The sequence below is a fragment of the Vipera berus genome (assembly GCF_964194415.1).
Source record: "Vipera berus genome assembly, chromosome: Z".
NCBI lineage: Eukaryota > Metazoa > Chordata > Lepidosauria > Squamata > Viperidae > Vipera > Vipera berus.
In genome coordinates, this window is record NC_138205.1 from 32222080 (window position 1) to 32237479 (window position 15400).

The 15400-nt window shown below is 39.1% G+C and overlaps 1 protein-coding gene across 1 annotated transcript in view; it reads left to right on the forward strand.

The window, feature by feature from the left end:
• The first annotated feature begins 8714 nt into the window (after positions 1–8714).
• PPP1R9B (protein phosphatase 1 regulatory subunit 9B) overlaps positions 8715–15400 on the forward strand; it is an 88049-nt gene continuing 81363 nt past the window's right edge. The window contains exon 1 of the mRNA XM_081345529.1: positions 8715–10507. Coding sequence (XP_081201655.1) covers positions 9068–10507 — 1440 coding nt within the window. The 5' untranslated portion in view covers positions 8715–9067. The remainder of the gene's footprint in view (positions 10508–15400) is intronic.

Consider the following 15400-nt stretch of genomic DNA (forward strand, 5'->3'; position numbering starts at 1 on the left):
CCTCAGGGCCCTTTCTTCTTTCTTCTCTCTCTCTTTACCCTTCCTTTCCTCCCAACCCTAGGCTCAAGAACAGGATATGATGGGAGATGGATTGAATATATTCAGAAGAAATATGGGACTAAAAAGTTTCATTTAGCATTTGAATAAGTACTGGATCTATATGATGTATAACTAGTTAGTAGTTATTTTATTAATATTTTGACGATGGAGAGTTAAAGTGCGACAGAATTTAATGTCTTATTATTGTTAGCATATTTTAGATTATGCTTGTTTGTATTTTTATACCCTGTATTCAGCTCTGGGAAGTCGGGGAGGGGGGAGGGGAGGGAGGGGTTGGGGAGAGGGGAGGTGGAGGAGGGGGGGTGTTTGTATTTAAAAATATATTGTAAAACTTTTCAATAAAAAAAAGAACAGGATATGATCTTGGATGAGCTAAGGTGCAAAATATCTCCTTGATGTTCAGTTCTTTTTTTGAGTCTCAGCTAGTATTTTCTTTACAATGCCTGTCTCAACAGACCCAAAGGCCATAGCCATGCGTCAAGCAGAAAGAGACAACAAAACATAAGCTCTTCAGTTTGTGAAGAGGGTGTGCCTAACCAAGAAGATTAACCTACAAGTGATCCCTCAGAGTAATGCATTAATGCCTTCCCTCCTCCCCTTCTAAAGCAAACTCTTTTGCAACTAGGATGTTCCCCCTTTGTCTGATATGGCCAGTTACTTGTTTCTATCCATGGATTTGATTCTCCACATGCATGATGTGTGAACTACAGGAGGACTGGCAGATATGAAACATTTGTGGTTAGGCAGGAACTCCCCAAAAGAGCATAACATGAAAACTTTTGAGAAAACCAAGCACTTTGTCAGTGTAACCAATGTGCATTTGTTAATGTATTTGTGATGGAGGTACAGCAAGCCCAATAAAGCTGGGTTCATATTAAGTTCACATTGTTCACCTTTTTATTGTACAACAACTTATAATGGCTTGGCTCAAAATAGAATGCTTAGCCATTGTGGGAAGGTTCATTTATCACACTAAGCAAAAGGCCCCCTTATGGATCAGGAAATTGGCAAACTAAATTCGCTACTGGGTAATATGTGAAAGGGCAATGAAGTGGAAAGGGTGCAAAACTTAGTAGATTAGACTAGGAAGTTGAAAAGCTATCCTGAAAGAAGCCATTGACTAAGGCAAACTACTAGAAACCTGTGTTTATGTAAGGCAATTTTATTTATATTGTATTAGTTCAAAAGTTGTCTTTTCCTCATTTCGTATCATTGTTCACAGATGACACATTTCAGCTGAACAAAGCAGCTTTGGGTTCTTTGAAATGGTTGCAGGAGGACTAATTTAGATCTTATATGTAACTTCTGTAATATAGTAATATTCCCAGTAAAGTGTAAAAATAGACATAATCCAGCTATACTTATAACAAGTCAAAAATGAGCACCATATCACTAGTTTACATGGCCTAAATTCACAGTAAAAAAAAATCAGGACAGTGATCAGTGCTTTTCCAAGTTGGCAACTTTCAGAAGTGTGAACTTCAACTCTCACAATTTCCTGGTGTGGAATTCTGTGAATTGAAGTCCACATATCTTAGAATTCCTGAGATTGAAAAACTCTGCTACACATCATAATCGAAAGAACAGTAGCTCTTCCAAAGCATATTATGCATGCTTCAATGTAATTGGAAAATGTATACACACAAGAAATCTTAAATACACTCTTAATAAAACAATATTACATTTTAAAAGGACATTTTCTATGAGTATTTGCTAAGATTGATTTTGTAAATACCCATTGCCATATGAACAACCCTTGAAAGCATCCTATTTTGCAGTCTCTGTACTATGCAATGAATAATTTTAAAATGGTCATTGGATGTAGCCTTTAGGAGTAAAATGGAGGAACTTTCATAAAATGAGCCATGTTCTCCAAATGCAAATCACATCCCTATAGTAATTTTCTTTAATGAATCATGAGAAAGAGGCATCACAAAATAATTTTTGCAAGCAGTCTCTGCTTTGCATATTCAAATGATGGTATCAGTTCATCATAAAAATTGATGATGGTCCAGCAGTATTCCTCTTTGTTGCCATCTTATAGGTTCTTGATGAGACTTAATGAATGAATCAATGAATTAATGAATGAATCAATAATCAAAATGTTGGAAAGCAATTAAAGTGGAATTCAAAAGTTTATAGATAATGCAATATCAGTATTTCTCAGTGTTCAAATGATAAGCTTAATCAAAACTTAGTGATTATATTTGTACAACATACTGAGAATAGCTATATTTTTCTCATAGGTTTGGGCTCTTCTTCATTTTCTCCTAACTATGGCAGAGACGTGGTATCTTGGTATCTATTTTTAATGCCCTATCATCAGGATATTATCTTCATCTTATCCTCACCATCAGCTGTGCTGATCTCTCCAGGCAGAGTCATGTTTAGCTGTTCCAGATTTAAAGTATTTTCCTCTTTTCCCAATACAGATTTTGTCATGGATATGTTTTGTCATGGATATGTTCAGTAATGAGGTTAAGATCTGTCTGGCTCCACTGATTATTTTAGGCTGCTTCAGATATGCCCCTTCCCACCTAGTCTCTGAGAAATTCCTTCCATGACCAGATTGTCTTGGATTATAAAAGAGAATGGACAGTACTTATCTACTACTTTCCTAAGAGTTTGGCTCTTATAAATATAGGTTTACTGGTCTTTTTCAAGTATGCTAGTCTCAACCTGTATAACAGGGATGTCAAACTGCTGGGCCACGGGCTGGATGCATCATAGCAAAACCGGGCCCACCCTATTGCCAGCAATGGAAAAAAAAAAGTCACAATACATTGCGACATGTCACATGATGTTGCGAGTTTGACACCCCTTTTGTATAAGTTGGTTTAAACTAGGAAAAAGCCATATTCTGCCAGTTATGTGTTGTTCATTTTGTTACCATTGGATCAATTTCAATTTTCCACTGTTTTTGCCAAAGAGAAATTGTACACAACTATACTGTTTTTATTATTTTAGGGATATATTTTGCTTTATCCATTTGGTTTTTAGCGGGGCTAGATGTGATAACTCTTGTAATTACAGTGATAACTCTTGTAATTACACGCAAGTCAGTCACTATTCTGTGTACCACATGGCCATCTAATGTTTTTTTTTTCTGGATGCTGCTAGCAGATGAAATCAGAACTGAACTCTGGTTACTCAATGCCAGCAACACTAGTTGAGAACATAGCTTGTTGATTATCATTGCTTCCTGCTTCATTCGGGATCCCACTTCTGTGTTACTTCTTACACTATTTTTGCATTTGAGTTTAACACTCTTTCAGAAGTGTGCTAGCTAGACCTATGTTTACCCTGACTAATAGGTCACACATGAAGAGATGAGTTTGAACTGAATAGGTTCATTCAGGATACACACCTTGCTTCACCATATTCACTTTTCCACATCAGTAACGTGTAGGTCAGACATGTGACAGCTGGCTAAATGTATTGTTCTAAACACTCACTCACATATGCCTCACCCTGCCCCACTTTACATTAAGGTTAAATCAGTACAAGCAGGGCTTTTTTCCTTAAAAAAAAGGTGCCGGAACTCTCATCTTGTTAATCTTTTATTTATATAATTTTATTTATATATTTATATAATTAAACAATTATATATTCAATTCTTAACATACATTTAATTTATTGTATTTAAGGCAAATGTTCATAGAAAATTCCAAACTTTTGTCCAATTCTCATCTGGCAAATCTTCTTGACTCCTTCCCTTGCTCTTAGTATCTATGGCCGAATGTCGTCCTCTGAGTAACCACAGATCAACGTACTTTGAAGGATTGAAAAGTCTCAGAGGTGGTCTGACAAGTTTGATGAACAAAAGTGCTGAAATTGTCTTAGTCTTTAACGAAGCTCTTGTTGGGGTGGCAATTAGATTCATCTGTGAAAACCCACATTCACATTCACTTGAAGAAATAGGAATGGTAGTCAGAGTCCGTATCAAATGCAGCAGTTTATCTTTTCGAGAATGTATTCACAGAATCCATGAATCATTTCTCTTTCATTTAGTTGCAGTCTGATTGATAAGTTTCTAATTTCCACTTCTCTAAATGTCAGTTGAGTATTAACTTCAGGCCAATGTTTCTGATCAAGTACGCGAGACCAATATGCCAACTCATCGTCTTTGCTATCAAGTAATCTTTTTTCAATTGACTCTTTCAATTTTGTATAAAATATACTTGGGTCAATGGGAAGATCCTTTTTTGAATCTCTTTTGTGAAGTAAAACTCCACGAAAGCGAAGATCACTTACAGCAGCAACAGCACATTTATAATAGGGCCCAAAGTTCTGTCTTCTTTCTTCAAAAACTTGTACCAGTATTTTTATTTTCTTATTTGCCTTATACAAGTCGATGTTGCGGTCCTGTAGATCCAAACTTAAATCTGACAATTCTTGGAGAGCGTCACACATCAATCCTAGGTCCAATAAAAATTCTGTAGATGTTATTTTTCTTTTCAAGCCATCGTAAGTGCATTTATCATTTTTATCTCTTGTGGGATCATGCATTGCTTGTTCAAAATGATACACAAGGGATTCAAAATTATTCCATACAGCCAAAACTGTATGCAAACTAGATGACACCCATCAGGTACTTAAAATTCTTCCAATTTTCAGCAGCTCAGTCCGCAGTAATTCTGCACATGAATGCAACTCTCAGCTATTCTTTGGTGAAGCATGGTATATGACATACAGTTTATCAATAAATGATTGGAATCTATTTATTCCTGAAGTTTCCTTGGCAGCATCACCTACTGATAATTCTAGTCTGTGATTAGCACAATGCCAAACTATAATAGAAGGAAAACGTTCTGACAGCAATTTTTTCGTTCCACTTTTACATCCCATCATCACAGCGGCGCCATCGCATGCCAGAGAAATCAAATATTTTTTCAAATAATCTTCTGTCATCCCATAAGAGTAAAGACATTGGAGTAAGGAATCAAATATTTCTTCTACTGTTACTTTTTCAAGTTCTACCAAGTCCTAAAACAAATTTACTGGTGAATTCATTCCCATACCTTCGATACAGCATCGAACAAATACTATGAGGGTAGTTTTTTTGCTTATTGTGGTTGATTCATCAATTATCAATGAAATTTTATTATTGGATCAAACAATTTCTTTAACCACACTTTTCCTCATTTCTTCACTTATATGATTAACAATATATAATCTTAAAGGGCTTTGCCATTGTGATAGAAGATTGCTACCACTGCTCCAGGGTTTGGCTAACTTAAATATGCATAGCATAATTAGATTTATTATTGCTGCTAAAGCTATGCATTACAGATTCACATTTCCCATGGATTGTCTTCTGTCCATGGGAGGGAAGCTTGGTAGATTCTAAATTTCATAATTTTAGTTATTCCTTTGTGGCAGGGTATATACAGTATGAAAACAAGTTGCAAAGGTCTTTAAAAACATTTTTCTCATATATTTATATTTTTGAATCATAAATGTTAAATCTTTTTTCTTTCCAATGATCAAAACTAATGCTTTAGAAATATAATTTCCAGTTTTAGCTACAGTAGCTAAATTTAACGTTACTTGTTAAAGATATTTACTATATTCCAGAATTAGTATTCTTTCAGTCACAATCTTATTCCTATTCAATTTGGCTGATTTTAAAATGTGATGTAAAATCATAAGCACATAAAAAGAAAACAGCAGAAACAGCTGCAAATTAACTCAACAGTTCTATGCTTAGCAACATTTCCATTTAATCAAAGTCCTTGCTCTTTCCAAAACTATTTCAGGATTTACTTTCTATATACACAAACAATGGGAAATGAGTTTCTGGGCTGGTTCAAATTTTTTACACATTCCAAAAATTTCAGGTAATGTATCTGTTCCATATAAATATAAAAGCATGATAGGCTCTGTATTTGTACAATGGCTGATTATCTCAGTGTGCAGAACCGTGGATAACTACAAACAGAAGTTGCAAGCCCTCTCCTTGACTACAGAGTCATCCTGGTGAGATAGTCAGCATATAAATTTAATAAATAACTTTTTTTTCAAATGCCCCTATCAGCAATTGAATTTGAATGAAGTTTCAGAAAAGCAAATGTTCTGTGCTGGTGGTACCAAGCTCCCAAAGATCTAGCATGGGATAAATGAATTCTTCCTAATAAAAATAACTTCCTGCCTTTTTCTAATCATTATTTCTTCCCTACAGCAATTAAAAAGTAAAACAAAGTGAAACAAATCACTACTCCCTCCATGCAGGGAAAATTTCCTTGAGTCATACTTGGATATCCTATTTTCAAATAATATCTTACTTACCTAGTTGAGATGGTGTAGTTGGGGAGCAGGGAAGAGTGCCATGTTCCTGTCTTCGCTGCAATGTTTGCCTGCTGGGTCTTTTGGCAAGCTCAGCAGCAATTCCTATTGGCTTCCAAAAGCCAATAGCATAACTGACTCAGGGAGTTGAAGTCCATGAGTCGTAAAAGAGCAAAGCCTGCAATAGGCTTAAGCCAATAGCAGCACAGCTTGTGCAAAAGCATTTTTTTTGCAAAAAAGGTGCCGGAACGCCATTCTGAGCATTCCATGAGAAAAAAAGCCCTGAATACAAGGTTAAACTTGGGTGGATGCATCATGTCAGTTATGCACTACTTATGACCAGTGCTTTTTTTGTAAAAGAAAAAGGTGCCGGAACTCACACATGTCATACAACCTGCCTTGCCTACTCTACAAGATTCCATCCAAAAAAGGTGCCGGAACTCCGTTCTGAGCGTTCTATGAGAAAAAAAGCCTTGCTTATGACAAAATTAGCACCTCTAGTTGAAAAAAAAATTTTTAGGAGTTCCATTGCCAGTCACTCTTGGCAGGTTTGAGCCTAGATAATCTATTGGACTGATTCTGTCTTTATTCCTGTTCATTTCACTATCAATCATAATTATTTCTGGAAGCACAGCAAACTGTACTGAATGCTTTCGCTTCATGTGTTAAGATGGATAATTCTAATTTATAGCTTCATTAACAATAATATTTTGAATAACTATTAAGGATTATCAGATCATCTTACTGTACTTTGGAACATTTTCCTTTATCAAATGAAGGAATGAGCAAATGCAAGTTTGTGCATATACACTAGCATGGCATGGGGGAAAAGATTTGTAATTTATTTTCTCTAGTCTTAATGGAGGGAATATTCTTGAGGTAAGTCATAAATTTATTCTATGTGCCCATATGCATAGCAGCATCCATTTTTAGACCTTGCATGTTTTTTAAAGTTAGAACCTTCTCCTTGGAATTAAATATACTGGCTGGATTTTTTTTCTGTAGCCATATTTACAAAACACTTGTTCCCCTGGCCCCAACTTATTCCATTTGTTTTGTCACTTAACATAATTAAGAAAGCTCATTTAGAATGCTTAAAAGCACTGTATTTATCAAAGCACACTTTGTAATAGTGTAAAAAGAGCATAAACTATTACATTTGTCTGAGAAAAAGATGCCAGTAAAATAAACAGCCATGGTGGCAATGTCTCTGAGTCAAAAAAGATTTTACTAGAAAATAATAGTGGTATCTTGGTTTATTGTTTTTTTGTAGGCCCAAATAAATTCATTGCGTTGGGCACAGGTTTTGGCTATGTTCAGTTAACATGTTGGCAGCTGTTTTGCAAAACTTAAGTGTATTGTGGGACCCAGCAAATGGATTATTCATATGCCCATCCAGATTAAAAGAACTGTATGAATATAAACAATCTTTGTGGACCTTTTGGGTGTTCAATCTTTTGGCCTCACTGAGTGAAGAGGAATTGTCTTATGCCAAATATGTAACATAGTTAATGTATACAAAAGCACATAATATTAGAAGTTTATGGTCTTGTGGGACCACATTATTAGCTGTCCAAGGCTGCATGAGGGCCATGGGCCAAGGGTTAGCCACTCCCCGTGGAAGGGTCAGAAAAAGTGTTTCCCCTACTAGATTCAATAACACAACTCAGCCTTAAAATGGAGATGAATCCCCACAGCATAAGTGGCACTGCCCGCAATTCGGAGGTGACACAGTCCCCAAAGAACTGGAAAATATCAGGGTGGGCAAATTCCTGGGAAGGGGCGCCCACGGTTAATCCAATTTTGGAGCAAGGACACGTGAGATGGGGGCATATGTGTGGGTAGACACAAATCCTTAAACCGCGCCTCCCCCCCCCCATGCCAATAAGGCGTGAAACAGACGACACGCGGAAGGGATTGGATTACATTGTCATGATTATTTTTTTTAATAATTCATCGGCGAGGTAAATCCAAAAGCTGGCGTAGCCGAGGTTCCCTCCCAACCGCATCTCTTCCTTCCTCTTACAATTGGATTGATGGACTCATTTTCGCTTATTCGGTAAAGAGAAAGCAACGGGGGGTTGGGGAGGCGGAGAAAAAGAGAGGAAGAACGCGTCGCTGCCCTTTTTTTTTTTTGCTTCCTTTCCTGCCATAGCAGAAAACGAGGGAGGTGCAAGGAGTGTGATCACTTTAAGACCCAGCGGTTTCCCCCCCTCTCTTTCTCTTCATTTTCCCCCTTCTGCTCTTCCCCCCTCCACTTTTTTTTTAAGCAGCGACAGGCTGTGGCGTTTGCAGAAGGGTTTGGTCTCCGTCATCGCGCTGCAAAAGCGAGCGAGCGAAAGCGACAAGGAAGGAGAGGAAGAGGAGGAGGGGGGATGAAGGGGAGGTGTAACACATCCGACGAGCCGGCTGCAATGGGCCTCATCTAATCCAGACCCTTCGAAGGATCTGCCTTCCCGCTGCCACCGCCGTGGATCAGAAGCTCCTTGGATTCGGTTCTCTCCTCGCCGCCCTCGTCGCCGGTTGACCACATTTTTCCTTGACACACAATGAGCGCTGCCTGGTAGAGAAGAAGCGGTGCCGCCTTGCCCCTTTCGGGTTCTCGCGATGTGATTGTATTGCGGCTGCTAGAGGTGAAGGAGAAAGAGGAGGCAGGGTGGCCCGTGGGTGGAGGAAGCCTGAGGCTATGTGGTGTCAGCGACACCAGAAGATTTGGTGAACCATGATGAAGACTGAGTCCCATAATAATCCTGGGGGCAGTGGCACCAGCAGCAGTGGGGGCAGTACCACCAGTGGCAATGGGGCTGGAGGTGGCCTGAGGAGTGCCTCACCTCACCGGAACGCCTATGAAGCTGGCATCCAAGCTCTGAAAGCCTCCAAAGATGCCCTGGGCCAAGCTGACAGTGAAGAGGCCAAGAAAGCCAGGAACAAGAAGTATGGATCTAATGTCCATCGGATCAAAAATATGTTCCTGCAAATGGGCACTGCACCGCCACCAGGGGAGGGAGCAGTTGATCTGGCCAAGATGAAGGAGAAGCCGGTCCGGTTGTCCTTGCCCCGGGCCAGCAGTCTGAATGAGAATGTAGACCATAGTGCATTGTTGAAACTGGGCACCAGTGTATCCGAGAGGGTGAGCCGGTTTGACTCCAAAACAGATAAGCCATTGTCCAAGCTCCAGGAGACAAGGAAGATCTTCGAGAGGAGTCTCCAGGAAAAGGAGACCACCAACAAACTGCTTCTGAGGAAGGAGAGAGCTGGCTTCCAAGACCGGAAGTTGGATGTGGTGGTGAGGTTCAACGGCAGCACAGAATCCCTAGACAAGCTAGACACAGAGGCTGTTTCTCCCACTGTAAGTCAACTCAGTGCTGTCTTTGAGAAGGCTGACCTGAGGAATAACCTTCATAAAGCCCCTGGCAAAGTTGGGCCTCTCAACTCCAAAATTGTTAGCAAAAGGTCCAGGGTTTTCCTCCAGACTCCAGAAGGAGGGCCCAAGGTGGAAACCAGGAATAGTGATGGGCCTGCACTCCAAGTAAGAGCAAGGTTACCTGAGACTGACAAAGCCCAAAACAAGGTGGTGCCTGGTGGGTCAGTAGCAGCAAAGGCAGGGGATAAGGACTCCAACATGGGGCTACGTCCTCAGAAGGTCCAAGAAGTGCGCAAGATCAAGCCTGTGGAAGTGGAAGAGAGTGGAGACTCTGAACAGGAATTTGAGGCAGCTGAGGTGGCGGTGGCAGCAGCAGCAGTGGCAGATGAGAACAGCAAAGCCTCTAAGGCACCTGACCCTCTCAGGGCAGAGGTGATTCAGGCTGAGGTCACAGTGCATGCGGCCTTGGAAAATGGCCAGCTGGGTGGTGAAAGATACTTAGAAACTCCAGGCCCATTGGCAGACACTTACTGTGAGGAAGTGGCCAAGGCTGAGGGACCAGAGGAGAATGACCTGGGTGATGAGTCTAAGAAGGAGGACTTCTCTGAGGCTGACCTGGTGGACATTAGTGCCTACAGTGGACTGGGGGAGGATTCGGGAGGGAGTGGGCTGGATGAAGATGAGGATGGTGATGGACTGTATGCACCAGAATCTAGCTGTGTCGAGATCGCTGGGCTGTCAGAAGAGGATGAGGCTGTCCCTAATCGCAAGATCCACTTCAGCACAGCCCCAATACAGGTAGGCCTTTGAATCTAGTATTTATAGTGACTGTAAAAGACACCTGGATTCTGGGAAGTCTGGTGGTCCTTGGACATGGTTGTTATTATCAACATGAATGACAATTCCAAGGATCTGCTCTGGGGCCTAGTTTTCGCAAAATGAGACTAAAATCCTATGTTCTGACTACTGTAAACCTATTCAGGATCTCTAAGTAAGGATAAGGAAGATTTCTTTTTCATAAAGAATTGCTGTTCATTCATTAAATACAATTCTCTGCATAAAAGGAACTAGCCTATCCAGAAGATATTTTAAACCACATGTTCTCCCTAGTGCACCTCTCTTCTCTTGATGGGGAAGTGTGTGCAAGGAAGCTTTGCAGGGAGGATCCTTCAGATGTGCAAATCTCCATCTTCCATCGGAAATAGCTTCCAACTTACAGGTTTAATTTTGGGAAGGCCTACATATCTTAGGCAAAGAGGACCCTTTCACCTGATTCTCACTGATGCCTACTGTTGTAAGGCCTTGAATTTTCAACGCTTAAGGCAAATGTCCCCTTAATTCATTAAAATCTGTTAGGCAGAGATTTATGTTGGCTTTTGTTTGTGCATTTAAATATTGAAGGGAGAATGTAGCAAAACTCTTCTATCCTAGAGATAATGGAACAGGGATACTTTTGATAGGATTAGCCTTTCACTTGAGTTAAGAACTGAATTAGTGAATTGCCTTTGCAGGTTATATATCAACAAAAGTGATTTTAGAAGAATTGTACCAGTGTCATGATTGAAAGTGCCATCATGGATCTCACCATGTTTTCCCCCCCTCTGTTTTATGTGCAAAAACCAGGAATAGGAGAAGCAGGGAAGAGATTCAAAACAGCATTTTCTTGTTTGACAATCCAACAGACTGAGATATGCTGAAGAGACTTGATTTTACAAAGGAGGATGGGAAGAGAAACGCTGTTCTTCATCCTCTTTTTTTGCAAAGCATGGCTTTCATGAAACACTGAGGTAGGGAGGGTATATAAATGGACCCGTTTGCAGCAGGCTGCTGGTAGTAGGAAGAATAACACATTTGATGTGAAAGCTCAGTTTCTCACATTTCATTCTCTGAGTTGGGGCTATACATTCTCTCTCTCTCTCTCTCTCTCTCTCTCTCTCTCTCTCTCTCTCTCTCTCTCTCTCTCTCTCTCTCTCTCTGTGTGTGTGTGTGTGTGTGTGTGATGGTGGGATTAAGTCACTGACAAATTAAGGAATATGATCATTGCTATCTGTTTCCCCTTCTCTCCTTTCCCTTTGGACTCTTTGATTAGCTACGTTCCCACTCCATGCCAAACAAATTGGAAGAATAAAAGGCATATCAGGCATAATTTCCCAGCTTTAACTGGGTTTTATTTGACACTATAAGACCATTTTGCCAAGGTAGATCAGAGATGGGTGGGTTTCTGCTTTTCCATAGGAAAGGCAATTGAATTGAGAGAAAAATGGACTCCCATCCAGAAAAAAAAGTACATGCAGGAATATAACTTTTGATGGAATCTAAGGTGAGATTGCCAGGTTTATACATGATGGGAGGCTATAACAAGGTTTGTTTTGTTTCAACTCAGTATGATGAAATGAGTGATGAAATTTGCAAATCATGGTTCAATTTTATTATAGTAAGATTTATACCAGACTGGGTGTACTCATGTTAATCCTTAAACCCAGATTAATGCAATACAAGTGTACAACATATAGTGCCCAAATAAACCATGCTGGCTCACTGTGGATAGACTAACTCATATATTGTGATAATGTTTGGATTCCTTAAACATGCTGAAATACCAGTTATCCATTATCATATTGGCCTAGTCTAGCATATTGTGTGAACCTAGCCCATTTTGTAACTTTAGTAATTAACAAATCAAAATGTAATTTGTTAATCCAGAAATTATGTGAACTAGGGCACTCTGACATTATTAAAACATATCATGGGTTAGCGCAGTTTGAACGATATATATTTAAGCTATAGATAAGAATGTAGGAATTGTGAGTTAAGTTTCTGCAAGTTAGAAATGGGCATGGATAAGTACTTCACTGCCCAAGGTAACTTGGCTCCTATCAGTATAAGTTTAGATGTATCCTGAAAAAGTCAATGTCTTTCAATTAGAGGTGTATAAATATTACATCTTTGGGAGATAGTTTAATTATTGTTTATTTTTGGGTGTCATGGAAGAAGGGACTTATCTGACAGGCAAGCTTTTGTGAACAATAAATCCATTCAAGTTTCCATGGGATCCAGAACAACAAAAATACAGTAAATTCATAGTGAGCCTGGTAGTCAGAAAGTTGAGCAGTTGTAGTCCAATGTGTTTGGACATTAAAAGCTGGCCACTGTGATCTTTAGTATCAGAATACATCTTTCTTGGCACCCATTCACAGCTAAAATAACTTACATTAAATTACATGTAATTTTTAAAGAAAGATTTTTTTTAAAAAAAATGGAAAGTTGGCATGGTGCAGAAGAAAGAAAGTATCCAACATCAGTATCATCTTAATTTCAAAAAAATATCTAGATTTTATTTCTTAGGAAATAAAATAAGGGTTGTATGTAATTAATTGCTTAGGGTAGATATATATCTTCTTGTACACAAAAAATGAAATCAGGAATAGGTGGTAGCATTTTGCATGAGGTGGCAGATAGAGAGCGATGGTACATAACATGCCTGTAAATCAATGCTTTATAATTGGTTATGTTCTTCCATTGCAGCCATTTTGTGAATGGACAAGTGTTCCTAGCAGCACAAAACTTTAGGGACCCTTGCTGTAGAAAACCGCAGACTGCCATCACCAGGTTGCTTGATGATGTGTGATCTTTTTGGAGTGATTCTGGAAGGTTGTTAAGCATGTGAGATATGGGAAGTTAGAAAGAATTTTGCCAAATTATATTAAGAGACCCTATATTAGAAGTTATATTTGTTTTGTTTTGTATTATCACACCTTTGCCAAATACTAGTTTGTAGCAGTTATAAATATTTGAAAGACAGTCACATCCAGGTGAGGATGGCCCAATTCTCTGTTGAAACTGAGAGTAGAATAGAGACTGAAACAGTCTGAAATTAAAAGAGTTCAGAAGAATTTCCTAATGTTTAAAGCTGTTAAAGCAGTGAAACAGCCTACCTTGAATAATGATGGTTTCCTGCCATTGCCCATTGGAGGTTCTTAAGCAAGAACTGGATGGCCACCAATTTAGTACATTCTTGCATTAACTTCAGTTCTTACAATTCATAGTTCCATGAGCATTTCTTTTAGATGAGACTATCTTAGATTGGTCAAATACGCTGGTCCTTGGTCCGCTGTTGCTGTATATATGTAGGTTGGTCTATTTGTGGATGGACTTTGCTACATAGAGAAGTCTATCTCAGAAGTAAAATATATGATCCCAAATTCTTAGAATGCTAACATATTCTTTGTTATGCTCTGTGCTCATCCAATCACTTGATGATGTTAGAATGTTTCTGCCATGCAGCTAAATTTGGACATAAGAGGGTGGGAGTGATTTGAGGACAAGGTTAGCAGTTGTCCTAGCTTTCACATATTCAGTCAGTGTATATCCTGCCTTTCTATTTGTTTCAATAGCACTGGAGAGGGTGATGCAACCATCTCAACTGACAGATTGTTGTAGGTGGGTAGCAAGGTATTAGAGCAGAAAGCAGTGTTCAAGCATGCTTCCTTCAGGTATATTGGAAAACACTGTTCCATCCCACTCTTTTTTTTCTTTTCATTCTGGGTAAAGCGGTCAGGGACACTTGCCAATCTCCATTACATATGACCCAAATCGGGATATGTGGCCTTATAAGAGTGGCAGCCTTTCATGCTCAATTTGCCAGCTACTGTCTAACATTTAGCATCAATTCTAGGTTACAAGGACAGACCTTAGGGCAAGAGGACTCACTGACTATTGCTCCCTTCACCTTTTTTTACTTGCCATCTACTTTAGATCACAGGTCAGCATATAGTGTATAGTTGCCAAGGTGCCTGTCGCCCCCAGAATCAGCTATGATCTTAAATGTCCTCATTTCAAACAATGCAATGTAATATGGTGCAGTATAATACTTAAAGAGAAAAATCTTTCAAATCTTGCAGAAATCACCAAATTCTGGAATGTTTTTGTAATTTCACGTGAATTCTCATCTATGAATGCTGAAACCCTGCAAGGTTAGGCATGAGAACTATGTCATATCTCCCAAGATATAGCTTAGCTCGGACAATCTGGGATAGGAGCCCTGAAATTTAGAGTGCAATACAAAAATATAAAAAAGTGCTATTGATTCAGAACAAATCATGCGTAGCACCTTGTTTACAATAGTGACAATCTAGAGGCCACTATGAAATAAAGCATAAAGATTAGATTTAGATTTAGATTTATTGAGATTTTTATACCGCCCTTCTCCCAAAGGGACTCAGGGCGGTTCACAGGGCATAAATATAAACAACAGTACAAACATTAAAAGATAATTAAATTAATGCCCAAGTTAAAACCAGAATAATAAAACAATCCTATAAAAAACCCAAGTACCCCCATCAGGTAATACAGGTCCTCTTTTAGCAGCCATTCGAAGTTACAACGGCACAGAAAAAAATGATTTATGATCAGTCCTCACATTTATAACATTTACAGCATTCTCACAATCATGTGGTCAAAATTTGGCTGCTTGGCAACTAGCATGCATTTATGATATAGCGACCTGGGGTTTGTGATTGCCATTTGTGACTTCTCAACCAGCTTCCAATAAGCCAGGTTACTGAAGGAAGCCAGATTTGCTTAATGACTAAATGATTCACTTAACAACTGCAATGATTCTCTTAAAATGGTGGCAAAAAGATCATAAAATTGGGCATGACTCACCTAATGACCAACTTTCTTAGCACAGAA